The sequence below is a fragment of the Acomys russatus genome, chromosome 13, assembly GCF_903995435.1.
Source record: "Acomys russatus chromosome 13, mAcoRus1.1, whole genome shotgun sequence".
Lineage (NCBI taxonomy): Eukaryota > Metazoa > Chordata > Mammalia > Rodentia > Muridae > Acomys > Acomys russatus.
Window position 1 is genome coordinate 10,937,497 of NC_067149.1, and position 14,278 is coordinate 10,951,774.

Sequence of the window (14,278 nt, forward strand, 5' to 3'; positions counted from 1 at the left end):
TGTGAGCTGAGAAAATAAAGGGGGAGAAATCACTGCAGGATCGAAGAGGCCCAAGGCCTTAGAGAGCAGTTCAGTCAGCAGCGTGCTCGCATTGGACACACGAAGATGTAAAGTCACACGAGCTATGGGGCCATGAGACTGTAATGGCAGCACAGTGGAAGTACAGGCATGGATCAGAACTTCGGGACAGCCTAAGCTAGCTACACGAGACCTGTCTCAAAACAGAAACAGGAAAAAAAAAAAAAAAAAGAAAACGACAGTCAATATAAAATGGGGCAACACCTGAAAAGGCAATTCACAAAGATTATGGGTAGCATACATAGTACATGTAAATGTAGGAATATGTATATACCATTGTAAAGAGACACATGCATAATAAATATAAAAGTGCCTCCATTTGTAACCAGGGAATTCAAATTTAAAGTACAAGGAAACAGGTTCACAGATGGCTCAGAGACAAAGGTGCTGCCACCAAGCCTGAAGACCTGAGTTCAGTCCCTAGAGCTCACAGTAGAAGGAACAAACCAACTCCCTAACATTGCCCTGTACCCTTCACATACTGTGGCATATGCACCCATACAAACCACACAGATACACATCCAAATGACTAAAACAGAGAAACAGCAATACTAAGTGTTGGTGAGGATTAAGGAACCATGGAAACAGTGTACAACTGACGGGTGTGAGGGGGTAATACTCCGCTTCAGAGCCGCCTTCCACCAAGATTTTCATACCTGTGACCCAATATTTTCACATATGGGTTTATGTTCAGCAGAATTGTATGCAGTAGCCCAAGAGACACATCTGGAATGTTATAACAACATTTGTAATACAGAATAAAACTGAAAATGACAATGTCAATAGCCCTGGGGTAGACAAATTTAGCATAGTCACACAATGAATACCAAACAGCAGCAAAAAATGGAGACAGTTATACAGAACTGTGGAAATTGAGTCCAGAATTCACACCCTAATCCACAGACAGCTCTGAATTCAGCCCTCTAAGTACAACCAGTATTTACTTGTAGATCTCACAACGGGGCACTTCGCCCCGTTGATCCACAGACTCATGCATTGTCCTGTTTTGCATATAAGCAGAGAGGTGCCTGGCGTTGCCTGCCTTCCTGGGACACATGTTAACATGGGCACTGGCCTTGACGGTGCTTTCCAACCCTGGAAATCGCATCTAACATTTAGTGGCCCCAGACAATAAGGCAGATGAACGACAGTGGAACGGCTCCCGCGGGGTTACATGAGGCTCATTGGGGTTGGTTACCCTCAAAGTGGAAATAGGTGAGCAAGTGCATGGAGCTGGGAACCAGGTGTTTACTTGGGAACGTTTCTGTTCCAAGGCTGACATTTACAAGAGGACCAGCTAGGAGAGTGGGGAGTTTGGCCAGTTCTTTACCCCCCATTACAGCTTCTAGGGAGAGCACACATAATGTTGGTATTTTCTTTTAGCTCTTCCGCAATATTCTTCTTTGGAACGGACTTCTTCCAGATGACACCTTGCAGGACCTGGGGCTGAGCAAGCTTCTGAATCGCTACCTTATTATCGCGCTTACTAATAACGCCTACATTGGACCAGACGTTGTTAAAAAATGCAGCCAGGTAAGTTGTGTAGATGTCAATTCTAGTTACGTCACTGATAAATATAATGCTTGGTAGAGTGGCTTGTGTCTAATTCCAGCAGCCCCAGGACAACCTGGCTACAAGGTGAGGCCCCCAGCTCAAAACAGCAGCAACACTGATTTAGATAATAGAGCTGCACAGGCGTCTCCATGGCTAAGATTGTATACTGCTCTTGCAAAGGACCTGAGTTTGGCTCATAGCAAAATATTTATACCTAGAGAGCCTGTTTTTATTCAAGACGGTACAACAACCAGATGTCCCCAAAACATTTGATCCGCCCATAGGTAAAAGGCAAGGTGTTAAAGGGTGCTTAGGAAGCCAGGCTGGGTAGCACACACCTGTAATCCCCTCATTACCAGAGGTCTGAAGTTTAAATCATTCTCAGTGTGGAATGTTTTCAAGTTGACTGCAAAGGTCAGTTTGGAAGCCGTGAATGGGAGGTGTGTTTGCACAGCTTCTGCTCTGCAGAGTTTGTAACTCGGGCCACAGGCCTGTTGGCCCCATGAGAACTTCCAGACACCTGTGAGATAGCAAAGCACAGGAAAACAGGCGCAAAGGAGTCAGTTCCAGGCCAGTCAAGACTGCTTCTAAAACTTGGGAACAGATAAAGTTTGCCAGGCGAATCTTCCCTGCCTCTGCCTTCCGCAGTCACATGTCTGTTTTTTTTTTGGTTTTTTTTGGTTTTTTTTTTTTCTCCTTAATAATTCGAGAATAATACAGTAAGTCTTTTTTTCTGGCCTTCACCTGCTGTGGTTTTGTTGTTGTTGTTGTTGTTGCTGTTGTTTCTGGTGCTGCTAATGAGTCAGACTTGAGGCCTCGCATCTTTAAACACCTGTTCTACCACCTACATATCCAACAACACCCAGCCCTGTCATTTTTTTGAGACAGGTGCTGTCTGTGCTGCCTAGGCTGGCTGACTGGAACTTGCCCAAGCCTCTCAGATGCTGGAGTTAGACACCTGCCACCATACCCAGGCCACACCGTCAACTGACATTTTTTACAACTCTTTTATGCTGGCACCAGATTTACTTGTTTCCTGAACTTGTATTCCTTTACAGTGTATTTCGGTGCTTTTGCTTTCTTCTTCTTGTCTCAGACCCTGGTCTTAATTTTACCAGGGACAGCATGGCCTGTGTGACTGTCCAAGAACTCTGTGTTTTTCTCTCTGTGTTATATTCTCTATTTTTCCTTCTTGTTGCTATTTGGTTTCAACTATTTTCTGACTTTCCCAAAACTTGTCTCTCATTCTTGTTATTTTGAAAGGAGGAGGATGTTTTTGGTTTTTGTCTTTCTGAAAGAACGGTTGCATGTGGTGTATTGATCTTCTTGGCCTCCATGGACATAGAAAGCACACTGGATAAAAGACAAGCTGCCATTCACTTTCTTCCAGGCAGCGTTATCTCCAGTCACCTGTTGTTTCCTTCTCTCAAATGCCTGTGTAGATTGTGGAATTCTAAGCACTGCTAATGAATGCACAAAGCAGGGTCCATCTGCTTTAAACCTTTACCAATGAAGATTAATTTTTTTTAATCAAGCTTTTTTTTTCTCATTTCATTTATTGTATATGTATGGGTGTTGTGAGTGTGTGTGTGTGTGTGTGTGTGTGTGTGTGTGTGTGTGTGTATCTGTGTGTGTGTATGTGTCTGTGTCTGTGTCTGTACTGTGTGAATGCAGTACCTGAGGAGGCCAGAAGGGGCCATCAAATCCCTCAGAACTTAAGATACACATGGGTGTGAGCTGTCATGTGGGCTATGTGAATCAAAGCTGGGTCCTCTGGAAGAGCAGCTAGTGCTAGTAACCGCTGAGCCATCTTGCCAGCCCCTGAAGAGTGATCTATAATACTGTTACCTTTGACACAGGAAAGAGAAAATCTCAAACTTTCTTAGCACTTATGTTGTAAACCTGCTATGTGCCTTGATTGACAGATAGCAGCATGTCTACCAGAAAGATGGTTTGAGAACTCTGCTATGAGGACATCAATTCCCCAGCTAGCAAACTTCATTCAGTTCCTGCTGCAGTCTGCACATCAACTATCCACAGGTGAATTCAGGTAATGCTCAGTTAATTGTTCACCTCCAAAACATAGTACAAGGGATTTGAATGCTGTCAGGAACTTTAAGGAAGATTTACACTTTTACTATAATCTTTAAAATCTGGATTTAGGGATGTAGCTAGTCTGGCAGAGTATTTGCCTAGCAGCTCCAGGCCCTGAGCTCAGCCCAAGGATTCATAAGCCAGGCACTGTGGCACACCCCTGGAGCCCTTCTGTAGGGCTGATGGAGTCTGGATGTGACTGCTCTCATTAACTGGCAGCACAGCGCTGTGAAGACCCTGTGATGGGCTTGCTCTTTCTTACTCTGTTTTTTATGGCCATTCACATTCAAATTTCCCAGAACATTCTGTATTGGACTTTGCAGTTATAATCAGGAGGTGTATGAGACGGGGGTCATTCTAAGAAATACATCATCGGGCTGTCTTATGTCTGTGCCACCGATGGGCTATAATGTACGTTGTATATGTGTAATAAATACAGAAATGAGAATACACACGGTATGCAGGACTGTGATGTGCACGGCTGTATGTGCTGTGCTGTTACAGGACTATCTGCCCATGTTTATTCGCACCAGCACTCCCATAGATGTAAATGTGTTAACCGTTTCCTTGTGGCATGATAGCTAGTGTCACTGTGCCTTAGGGACGGACCTGTAGCACTTCACCTTGAACTAAAGCATCACTGTGCATGTGATGAGGTGCAAAAGGGACAGCATCTCTATTCTGTGTTGCTCTAGATACTGGCTTAGGTCCTGAGTCACCACTGTGATGCCCTTCACACTTGTACTTTATTATTAATCTCTTGCCTTTCATTCATCTTATTTCATCTTATGTTTTGTGCCAAGGATCAAATTTAGGACCCACTGCATGCTACAAATTTCTATCCCTCATACACCTCGAGCCCTGAATGCACTAAGGGTTGAGTAAATGCTTTTTGGTTTTGTTTTTCAGGAATGAAGTCAGTGAGATAATTCTTATCCTGGTGAAGGTAAAAGCTCTGAATCAAGCTGAGTCCTTTGTGAAGGAGCATCACCTGGAGCCCCTCCACCCCGAATCGCAGGTGTCTGAGCGCAGGGTATGAGCGGTGCCGAGTCACACAGCTGCTGCTGTAGTGCCACTTGGTTTCTTCTGTCCGCCTTACGATGTCCTGAAAAGCTGTCCTTCCTGGCGCTGTGCCTGAGGGAATTGCTTGCAGAGCAGCAGCAAAGAATTTGGTGTATTTCTCTTTTATTCTCTCTACCGGAGAAGGAAAGGAAGACATCTGACACAGAAGCGTGTCGAGACAAGACTGTCCTCAGCCTTGCCGTTCTTCAAATCCCCAACTGTTTACAAATCAGCTAACCCGAGGAAATCTTGGAATGAATTGATTATTATTAAATGGCTAACACATTTTTATAACAAACTGTCCTTTGAAAATCTGATTTATTGTATGAACTCGGTGAAAGTGCCAGTGAGTCTCCAGATTTTTAATTCATTGTCAGTTTTGTTAAGAAAAAAAAAATCTTATAAAAAAAAGATTTATCTATTTTTATGTGTGGTCATGTTTGCACCTGGTTGGGTTTAACACCACCTCCATGCAGGGACCAGAAGGCACCAGATCCCCCTGGAATCCAGGAAGTTGTGGGAAACCTGATAGGAGTGCTGGGAACCCAACCCAGGTCCTCAGGTGAGACCTTAACCACTGACCTGCTCCTCCAGCCCTTGTTGAAGAGTGAAGACGTGATGATTTGGGTCAGCTGTAACTCTTTTTGAACTGTCCCTCTTTTTCTACAGGCTTCTAAAATGTTTATATTAAAAATTGGCTGTTCTCTGGCAAACATTTTTTCAGAAAAGTAAGTTTTTTTGGTAATGAAGTTATCAGCTGACAGCAAGTTAGGCTCTTGTGTTGCCTTATGTGTGAGGCCACTGCTATATTAAATACAGAAATGTCAGGTATTAGCCTGATTAAGGAAGTCTGAGGCAAGGTAATGAAGAAACTAAGAATTTTCCTCAAAATGATTTTATACATGTTCTTAAGTCTTATTTGTTAAGCAACTCAATGAAGACTCGATGTATATATTTTCGTTTTGTTGTGCAACAGATCATTGGAAAGGCTAGTTATACTGTAAGATGTGAAGCCATGGCGTGCTTTCACCTATTGGAAAGCCCTGCTCTGAAGCCTGCATGGAATGTCAACAGGGCGCATGCTCTTCCCACTGCAGCAGTGAAGGTGGGTCTCTAGGGTGCAGACATCAAGCATGTCAGTCACGAGCCACACACAAACAGAATCTCACACAGAAGTCAACGCTGCTGAGCGCTGTTTGGCATCCCATACTCCCCAGAGGGTTCGTGTTAGTGTCATTTTAGACATTTGCTCACTACAAACACTTGTGTAAATGTGTACACAAAGTTTTGGTTTTGTATATAAATGGCAGAGACTTTATTACATGTGAATTTTCTAAGCTTTTTACTGTTAGAGTGCACTTTTGGAGCTGTTTCTCTGGCTTTGGATTCTTTAGAGATGTGGTTGGATATGTAGTTACTCATTTTTTTTTTGCTGGATGCAAACTGTTGTTTTTAAATTTCGTTATGTCTGAAATGTAAACTTCCAAGCTTCTTTGAAATATGTGATGGTGACCCGGCTACCACTGGAAAGTTCTTTTTTCCCCCTTCTTCCTCTATTCCAGCACTTTACATCCCGACCCCTTCCCTCCTCCTTCCTGTCCCACCTCTATACCTTCCTCCTCCCATTCCTCCCAGAGTAGGGGAGGCCCACAACTGGTACCAATGCACCCTCGTATTTCAAGTCACAGCAGGTCTAAGTACATCCTCTCCCACCAAGGAGTGGAAAAGTCCTTATTTGTTGGCTCTGTTTTTTAACAATTAAACTTTATTATACAACCCAACTAGCTTACACAGGAGGGAAAAGAGGTTAAAGGGACAAAAGTGAACCTTCTGGTATCCGTTCCATGGGACAGGTCCCTTGGTGTCTCTGGCCTGCGCACTGATCCAGCCTGTTGGCTGATCCTCTACCCAATCCACATGCCCTCAAGATCCATGTGTGCTCAAGCCTCGTCTGAACCTGCTGCTCCTCTCTGTCCTCTCTGCCTGCCTGTCTCTCACATGCAAAGGGCAGTCTCCCTCTCCCATTGAGGGTAGATTAGAAACACAATAGTCCAGGTGGAGTGGCCAGGTGAGCTTCCTGAATTCCAGGCCCAGGATGGCTCCACCCAGTCTATCTCAAGGTTAATCTCAGTGAGTATCTGTGGTGTGTCCAAGGGCAAAACCCACCAAGACTGCTTTCACCTGTGACAAAGCTTACAATCCTTCCCACACTTTTTTTTAAAGATTTATTTATTTATTATATATACAGTGCTGTGCCTGAGACCATGGCAAACACTTAATACCCACAAACAAACAAAAGACTTTCATTCTCTATCTCTGCTGGTTTCCTTTGTTTTATTCCTTTTTGGAGACTGGGTCTCATTCTCAAGTGTGACACTGACTTTGGGACCGCCCTGCCTCTTGCCTCCCAAGCCCTAGGACTACAGGCTTGTATCACCACACAGAGCAAGAAAAACTAAAAGGCCTAATGAGAGAGAGAGACACCATGTTCATGGATCAGAAAACTAATTTTGGGTAAAGGTCAATTCTCCTTAAAGCATCAGCCAACCAGACCTTGCCAGTGATTGGTGCATCACCCAACCAGGCCAAGCTACTAAGAGGAGAATCATCCAACCAGCCAATGCCAGTGATGGGTGCATCCTACAACCAGGCTATGCCAGTGATGGCTGCATCATCCAACCAGGCCTTTCCAGTGGTGAACGCATCAGCCAGCCAGGCTACACCAGTTAAAGTAGCTTCACCCAAACATGCTTAAGCTAGGTAGAGGAGAGCTATGCAAACAAGTGGAAGACGGTGAGATCCCACCACCTGGGAGTCAAGGAGAAGGAGATGGACAGAATCCAGAGAAGAGAATAAAGCAAGTGCCTGCTACCTTGGATGGGAGGAAGAGTAATTGACAGTGGGAACATAGATTAATTATCATGTTCACTTTTGGGCTTAATTTTAAATGAATCATTGTCTTGATGGATGATTATTTGGGGGATATTACTGATTAACAAAAAAGGAGGTTTTATTAAAAAAATAAAAGGTGATGGATGCTCACTCATTTAATAACTGTGTTCTTACAAAGCAAGCTAACAGCTTTCAAACCAAATCCTGGGAGCTAATACACCTGCAATCAACCAAAGGCATTTTCAGAACAAGGGCTTAAAAGAAAAAGGTATTTTTATGTGTATGTGTTTAAGTGTGGGTCCACATATGCTAGGGTATGTATATAAACACCAAAGGGCAACTCTCAGGAGTCAGTTCTCTCGTTCTGCCCCAGGTCCCTGAGTCAAGCTCAGGACATCAGGCCGGAGCAGGAAGCACGTGCACCTGCTGAGCCCTCATCCCTCCAGGCCCAGGATCAGGACTTCTTTGATGCTTCGATTTCTTCCCACAGTGCAGCTTCAATTTTGGAAGTGTCATATTCTCTCATCATGTCAAACTCAAGCCATGGCTGGCTCCACTTCTGGGCTTCCTTCATTTGCTCTTCAGTTAAAGCAAGGTCAAATCGGATTCCTTTAATGTTGAAGTAAGGCCGTTCCCAGCGTTTGGACCACGGCTTTGGCTTCATTTTCACTTTTAGCTAAGAAAAATGAAAACAGGAATTGGTCTCTGGTGAGATACACACAAAAGTCTCCCCCCAAGTTTTCCACAGGGGAAACTTCTTTCTTCATACTTGGCCCTGAGCACATGCACACGGTCTGTCTACCTTGTTAAGAGGCACTTCCTGGCAGGACTCCAGTGGGAACGGGCTTTATGTTCACCTCGAAGGTGCTGAACTCGGGGAGGGCGTCGCGTAAGTACAGCAGGCTGCCGTCCAGCCGCTTCTCTAGTTTTACCACCTGGATCTCTTGGAGTCCAGAGTTATACAGTTCGAAGCAAATATCCACACATAAAAGGAGAACATGCTTACCACCTCAGTCCAGACCCCTGCAGTACCTCACAGCACAGTAAAAGAGAAGCTGGCAAGTGGGGCATGGAACAAACACATGTAATTTTTAAAGATCAAGATTATTAAAAGAATCCAAACCCCGCTGAACTGTAAAAGTGAGAAGAAATTGAGTGACGTGGTGTAAGAAGCCTATGAGCATATCACCTGTCTCTTCAACTGTGATAACATACCTTAGCCTGGGAAGAGGAGGCTCAGCTGAGAAACTGTATGTATCAAACTGGCCTCTGCGTACCACTGTGGGGCACTGTCCTGATGGCCAATTGATGTCAGGAGGGCCTAGTCTCTCATCGGAGGCACCATCCCTGGTGGTCCTAGGCTGTATGAAGAGTTGGCTAACCAAGAGCCTATGAGTAAGCCAGCAAACAGCACTCTGTCATGGCTTGCGCCTCAGTTCAACTCAAGACTATGACTTGAAGACATGTAACCTAAAACAAGCTCTTCTTTCCACATTGCTTTTTCATAGAATGCTTTATCATGGCAACAAAAATTAAACTAAACTATACCAGAGAAAGGCCTTGTCATAAACAGTAACTCGAGGAACAAGATGCTGTTTTGAACGTGACCCTCAAAAATTCAATTGGAAGGCCTGCTCTCATGGCAGCAGTTGCTCTGAAAATAAAAGTTCACTGATGAAATCCTCAAAGTTCATGCCTAAGTATAAATAAACACTCTCACTTAGCATGTCAATTCATCGTCTTTCTAGAACTTTATCATTTGTTCCTCCGCTGTGTCAGACATAGCATATGTGACCACTTCCATGACCACAGTGCAGGAGTAACTGCATGACTGTGTCCTGATATCAAGCAAAGCAGAGGCCTTCATCTCAGGAGCCAAACTCCTAAGGATGCCATCCCATCCGTCCAGTAGACTTGGGTTATTTGCTCAGAACAGGATGATCTTGCTGGATGAGAAGGCTCACATCTCTAATCCTCTAGTACTGGTACTCAGGAGGCAGAGACTGAAGGATTGCTTTCAGTTTGAGGTCAACCAGCTCTTCCCCCCTCATGGTGGCAGCATCCTTTATTCATAACAAGGGATGCCATCCACAGAGCAGTGATCTCACACCAAAACACCTATGTGGAGATGCTCCATGGATGTCAGATGACCAGGACACACCCCACACTAGTCATCGTGCTGCTTGAATTGCAGGCCATGGTAGCCACACGTCCCTGTTTTTGTTTCTTTGTCCAAGTTGAAGTACACCTTGGCATGGCCCAGGGCACCAGCCCCACCATCCAATGGTCCAACACATTCACCGGCTGTTCTGCTATCAAATCAATGGCAAAGTTCTCATTCACCTCTTTCTGACGTTATAGAAACTGAATCCTCCTCTAGTCTTTTTCATCATAAACCTGGCCGGTGTGGGTGACCTTTTCCCTGGATGGTGACACTCGCACCCCGAAACCCCGCACAGCCCTCGGGAGAGCCAGCAGCCGGCAGAAGGTCAGCGTTGCCGCCATCTTGCCGGTGACCCCTGTCCTGGCGCTGTCCACCAGCTCTTACAATAAGCCCCTGCCCATTCCTGGCTTATATGGTAAGACCCTACTCCCAGAAACAAAAGGAATCTCCCCTGACTGCTTCATGCTATCTCCGCCCTTGAGGATGTCATGTTTGTTTAAGCAGAGTCTCACTGTGTAGTCCAACCTGGTTATAAACTCAAAAATCCCCCTTCCTTGGCGTGTCCTTGTGCTAGGACTAACGGGCCTGTATACCATGCCAGGCCCAGGAAGTCTAGCCCTAATAGGTTTTGCCAATATAATAAAAGAGACCTTCAAAAGAAAGCAGGCAGCACCCCATCCCCAACCCGATGCTGCGAGAACACAGTAAGCAGTGAACACACATCTCTATCCATGACAAAGCACACGTTGTCTCTTGGAGAAACATACTTTCAGAACATGAAGCTCAGGCAGAAGCATACCTTGTCCTTCAATCATGTTCCTGAGAGTGAAAGTCACCCCAAGCCCACGTCCTGATTGCTGAATGTAGATCCCCAGGAACTGGCTGGTTTTCCCACTGGCATAAGGGTCAGCTGTGGTGACACGCAGTATGCTTCCTACAGAGCCAGAAGAGAAGCAAGCTCTGATATGAGATGCAGGAATGAACAAAGTCTATAATTTTGTACATCAGAAATAACAGCAAACCCAGACATCTGAAGAAGAATCGTTAGGAAAACGAAAACTACCCCCAATACCTGCTGTCACTCACCAACATAGAACTCGGGGATGTGAAGCACCTTCCTCCTGTCCAGCATATCTTTTCTTTCCATCTGAAATTTCAGAGGGTTTGTCCTCCCCCTTGGAGGGATGAATTCAGGACTCAGGAACCTATAGAGAAAGACATTTTTAAAATGAAAAGGTAAATTGGGCCAATATGGGGGGTTGGGGTGGAGAGGTGGTTTACAAAGAAATGAAAGGTTAGGATATTGATTGATTTCACTCTTTAAAAAAGAAATCAATGTTATTTCTTTAAAAAAAACATTTATTTATTTATTTATTATGTACACAGTGCTCTGCCTCCATGTACACCTGCAGGCCAGAAGAGGGCATCAGATCACATTACAGATGGTTGTGAGGCACCATGTGGTTGCTGGGACTCAGGCCCTCTGAAACAGCAGACAGTGCTCTTAACCTCTGAGCCATCTCGCCAGCCCCTCAATGTTATTTCTAAAAGCATGGATTTCAAAGCCCCAGCTAACGCTCAGGAAACATCAGGTCTGGACCTTAATTGTTTAAGAAGGCACATGAGCTAAGGCGTTAGCTGTCAGGCAGAGCAGCAAGTGGGCCTTAGGAAGCTGTTAGAGTTTCATCCCAGTAGAGCAAACATGTCACTGGGCAAGCCTGAGACCCAGGCTCTTTCTCTTCCTCCATGTGTTTTACCTAGCATCAGCCATATTGCACTGTGTCACTGTAGAACCAAAGTGACAGGGCCAGAATCAAGGAAAGTTAAATAAAGCTGCCCAAGCCCTGAGCCAAAGTAAACGGTTCCCTGTTAACCTGACTGTCTCAAGTGTTTTGTCACAGCACAGGAGAGCTGGCAGACCCTGTAGCCTAACTTCATATTCAGCAATTAGGTGGCGTATCTGTCACCTATTTATTCAAAAACAAATCAAAACTGGAGCTTAAACATGATGAACCAGTGACATATTACTATTAATGTTTTTTACCATCCTTGTAACAGCTTAAACGTTGCATTTTTCCCAGTCTACAAAGCCTTTGAGTACAGGTCTCTCACTGGACTGTAAATGTGGAGAAAATACATAAAAACCACCAATGGCAAAGTAATTTTTTAAAAAACCATTCCACCAAGCATACTGGTACCTACCTTTAATCCTAATGCTCAATCAGCAGAAGTAGGCAGACCTCTGAGAGCTCACGGCCAGCGTGGTCTACATCCACACCCACATATAGGCAACTCCTGTGTATTTGGGGTTTGCGTGTGCCCCATAGGATCCATGTAGGGGTTTGAAGACAAATTTTGGAGTAGGGTCTAGGGGTGAGCCTAGATGGGCAGGCTTGAACAAGGGACACCTTTCCTGCTGGCACCCACCCTGCTTGCCCACACTGTTACCTCTTGAAGGTTTACTTTTTTGGTTTTGTTTTGTTGTTGTTTAATGTGTATGAGTATTTGCCTGCACTTACGTACCTGCATCACATGCACAGCCTGTCTCCATCAGAGGCCAAAGAGAAAGAGGGTGGGAGGGGGGCGGCCTGAGTCCTGTAGAGTGGGAGCTGCAAATGGTGGTAAGCCACTCTGAAGTGGAGGTCCTACACAAGTGCCTCAACTGCCCGCAATGGCTAGCTGCCTGTCCAGCTTTCAAACGATTCTTTTCCCACCGCAAGGGGGCAGTGTAGGTAGAGGAAAATAAAGTTTTCTACATCATTAGCTTCCCTAAGTCCAAGCTAATTTCAATTTAGAACGACCAGGTATTTCAACTGCGTGTTTAATCCCAGACAATCCACTCAGCAACCTACACCCCTTTCAAAGGGGCTATCATCGCATCAAGTTTTTTCTATGAAAACTCAGGTTTGTTTTGGTTAGGAGTGGGCCTGGAAATCCACCACGGTATGAGTTTGCCAACAGATTCTGCCCAGGAGGAAGAGTTTGAGGAGGTCAGATCAGCTCAGGCACGTTCGCAGGTGCAATTAAGATGAGCCACAGAGGAAAGATTTAGGAAAAAAAAACTTGAGGAAAGGGAGTCTAAGCCTGCTTCCTTCCGGATCTAGACAGGAGCAGAAGCAGAAGTCGAAATTGTTGTAGCCCAGCTACGGGGCCAACAGGTATGAAAGCAAGCACACAGACAACCACGCAGCTCCCGGAGCGCAGGCGCCCGCGCACACACCCACGAGGCTTCGGCCGCCTCACCTTCTCTGTTCGTCCGGTTCTCGGCGCCGGTCCACGATGACAGGTTTCGGCGGCGGCTTGAACCCACCGGGCTCAGAAGTCCCGGTGCTCTGAAACCGGCTCTGGCCCGTGCGGACACCGCAGGCGTCAGACGCGAGCGCAGCGAGCCGCAGCCTGGCCGTTCGGAAGCTCAGGGCCAAGTACAGGGACGCTCTACAGCTTTCTGCCATGGAAGCCGCCATGTCCAAACGCGCAATGCAGGACTACAGCTCCCAGAAGTCATTGCGAGGGGGTGTGGCCGGACGGTGGCTGCTATGGGACTAAACCTGCTTCCCTGGGGACCCCTCAAACAAACAAAAACAAAAACAAAAACAAAAACAAACAAACAAAAAAAAACCAGAATTTCCTTTTCTCCATAATTTACAAAGTTACATTTCTCCACGGGGCTAGAAAGCTTGTGATTTTTTACTAGGTAACGTGAGCTCATTTGCAGTGTGTGTGTGTGTGTGTGTGTGTGTGTGCATGTGTCCATGAGTGTGAATTTGATTGAAGGTATCCATGGAGGCCAGATAAGTCCCTGGAGCTGGAGTTACAGGCAGCAAGGAAACTCATGTGGGTGCTAGGAATCAAACCTGGGTCCTCTGAAAGATCCGTAAGTGCCCTAACTGCTGGATCACGTCTCCTGCTTCCTCCTTTCCGCTTTTTATTTGCTTGTGCCTACATTTAAAACAAAAAACAAAAACAAAGAAACAAAAAACCCACAACTGTCATGCCTGGAGTCAAGTATAAGTGACCAAGGTTCAGGAACACAGATTTAGGTCACCACAAATCTTATGTTCCACTGGGGTAACAATTTCCTTAAATTATCTTAGTATCAGAAAAAGGAAACCATAAAACACCCCCTTAAAAACCATAAAAGCACCTTGGTTTGTACATCAATTTAGGTGTGCTATAAAAAAAGTGGAGAGGTCTCCTCTGCAGGCCTCAGCTGTTATCCGTTGGCACTCTTAGCCTTCAGATTGATGGAAGTGAGGCATCTCCAAGTAAATTTACCCAGCAGCCACAAAGCTACTGGTTCACAAACACGTTAGTAATAAATTACCATTTGAGGGACTTACGGCTCAAAATAGTGTGTTGCTGGATCGGCGGCAGCATCCCAGTGTTTCAAGTCACCAGAGTTCTAATCAGTTACCCAGCCTTGCTCTTCTGGGA

General features: G+C 45.3%; 2 protein-coding genes and 1 pseudogene across 2 annotated transcripts in view; 1 reads left to right on the top strand and 2 right to left on the bottom strand.

Moving 5' to 3' along the window:
- The window catches only part of Gcfc2 (GC-rich sequence DNA-binding factor 2), a 6,045-nt gene extending 1,280 nt beyond the window's left edge, over positions 1-4,765 (top strand). The window contains exons 2-4 of the mRNA XM_051154654.1: positions 1,462-1,611; positions 3,558-3,682; positions 4,636-4,765. Of these exons, the coding sequence (XP_051010611.1) occupies positions 1,462-1,611; positions 3,558-3,682; positions 4,636-4,765 (405 nt within the window). The remainder of the gene's footprint in view (positions 1-1,461; positions 1,612-3,557; positions 3,683-4,635) is intronic.
- A 3,315-nt stretch (positions 4,766-8,080) lies between these two features.
- On the bottom strand, positions 8,081-13,316 carry Mrpl19 (mitochondrial ribosomal protein L19). Its single transcript, XM_051154572.1, is given in 6 exon segments — positions 8,081-8,356; positions 8,483-8,512; positions 8,514-8,689; positions 10,644-10,778; positions 10,931-11,049; positions 13,088-13,316. Coding segments are annotated over 6 exon segments (903 nt in total). The 5' UTR covers positions 13,309-13,316; the 3' UTR covers positions 8,081-8,134.
- LOC127196786 (NADH dehydrogenase [ubiquinone] iron-sulfur protein 6, mitochondrial-like) lies at positions 9,848-10,185 on the bottom strand (annotated as a pseudogene).
- Positions 13,317-14,278: the final 962 nt, after the last annotated feature.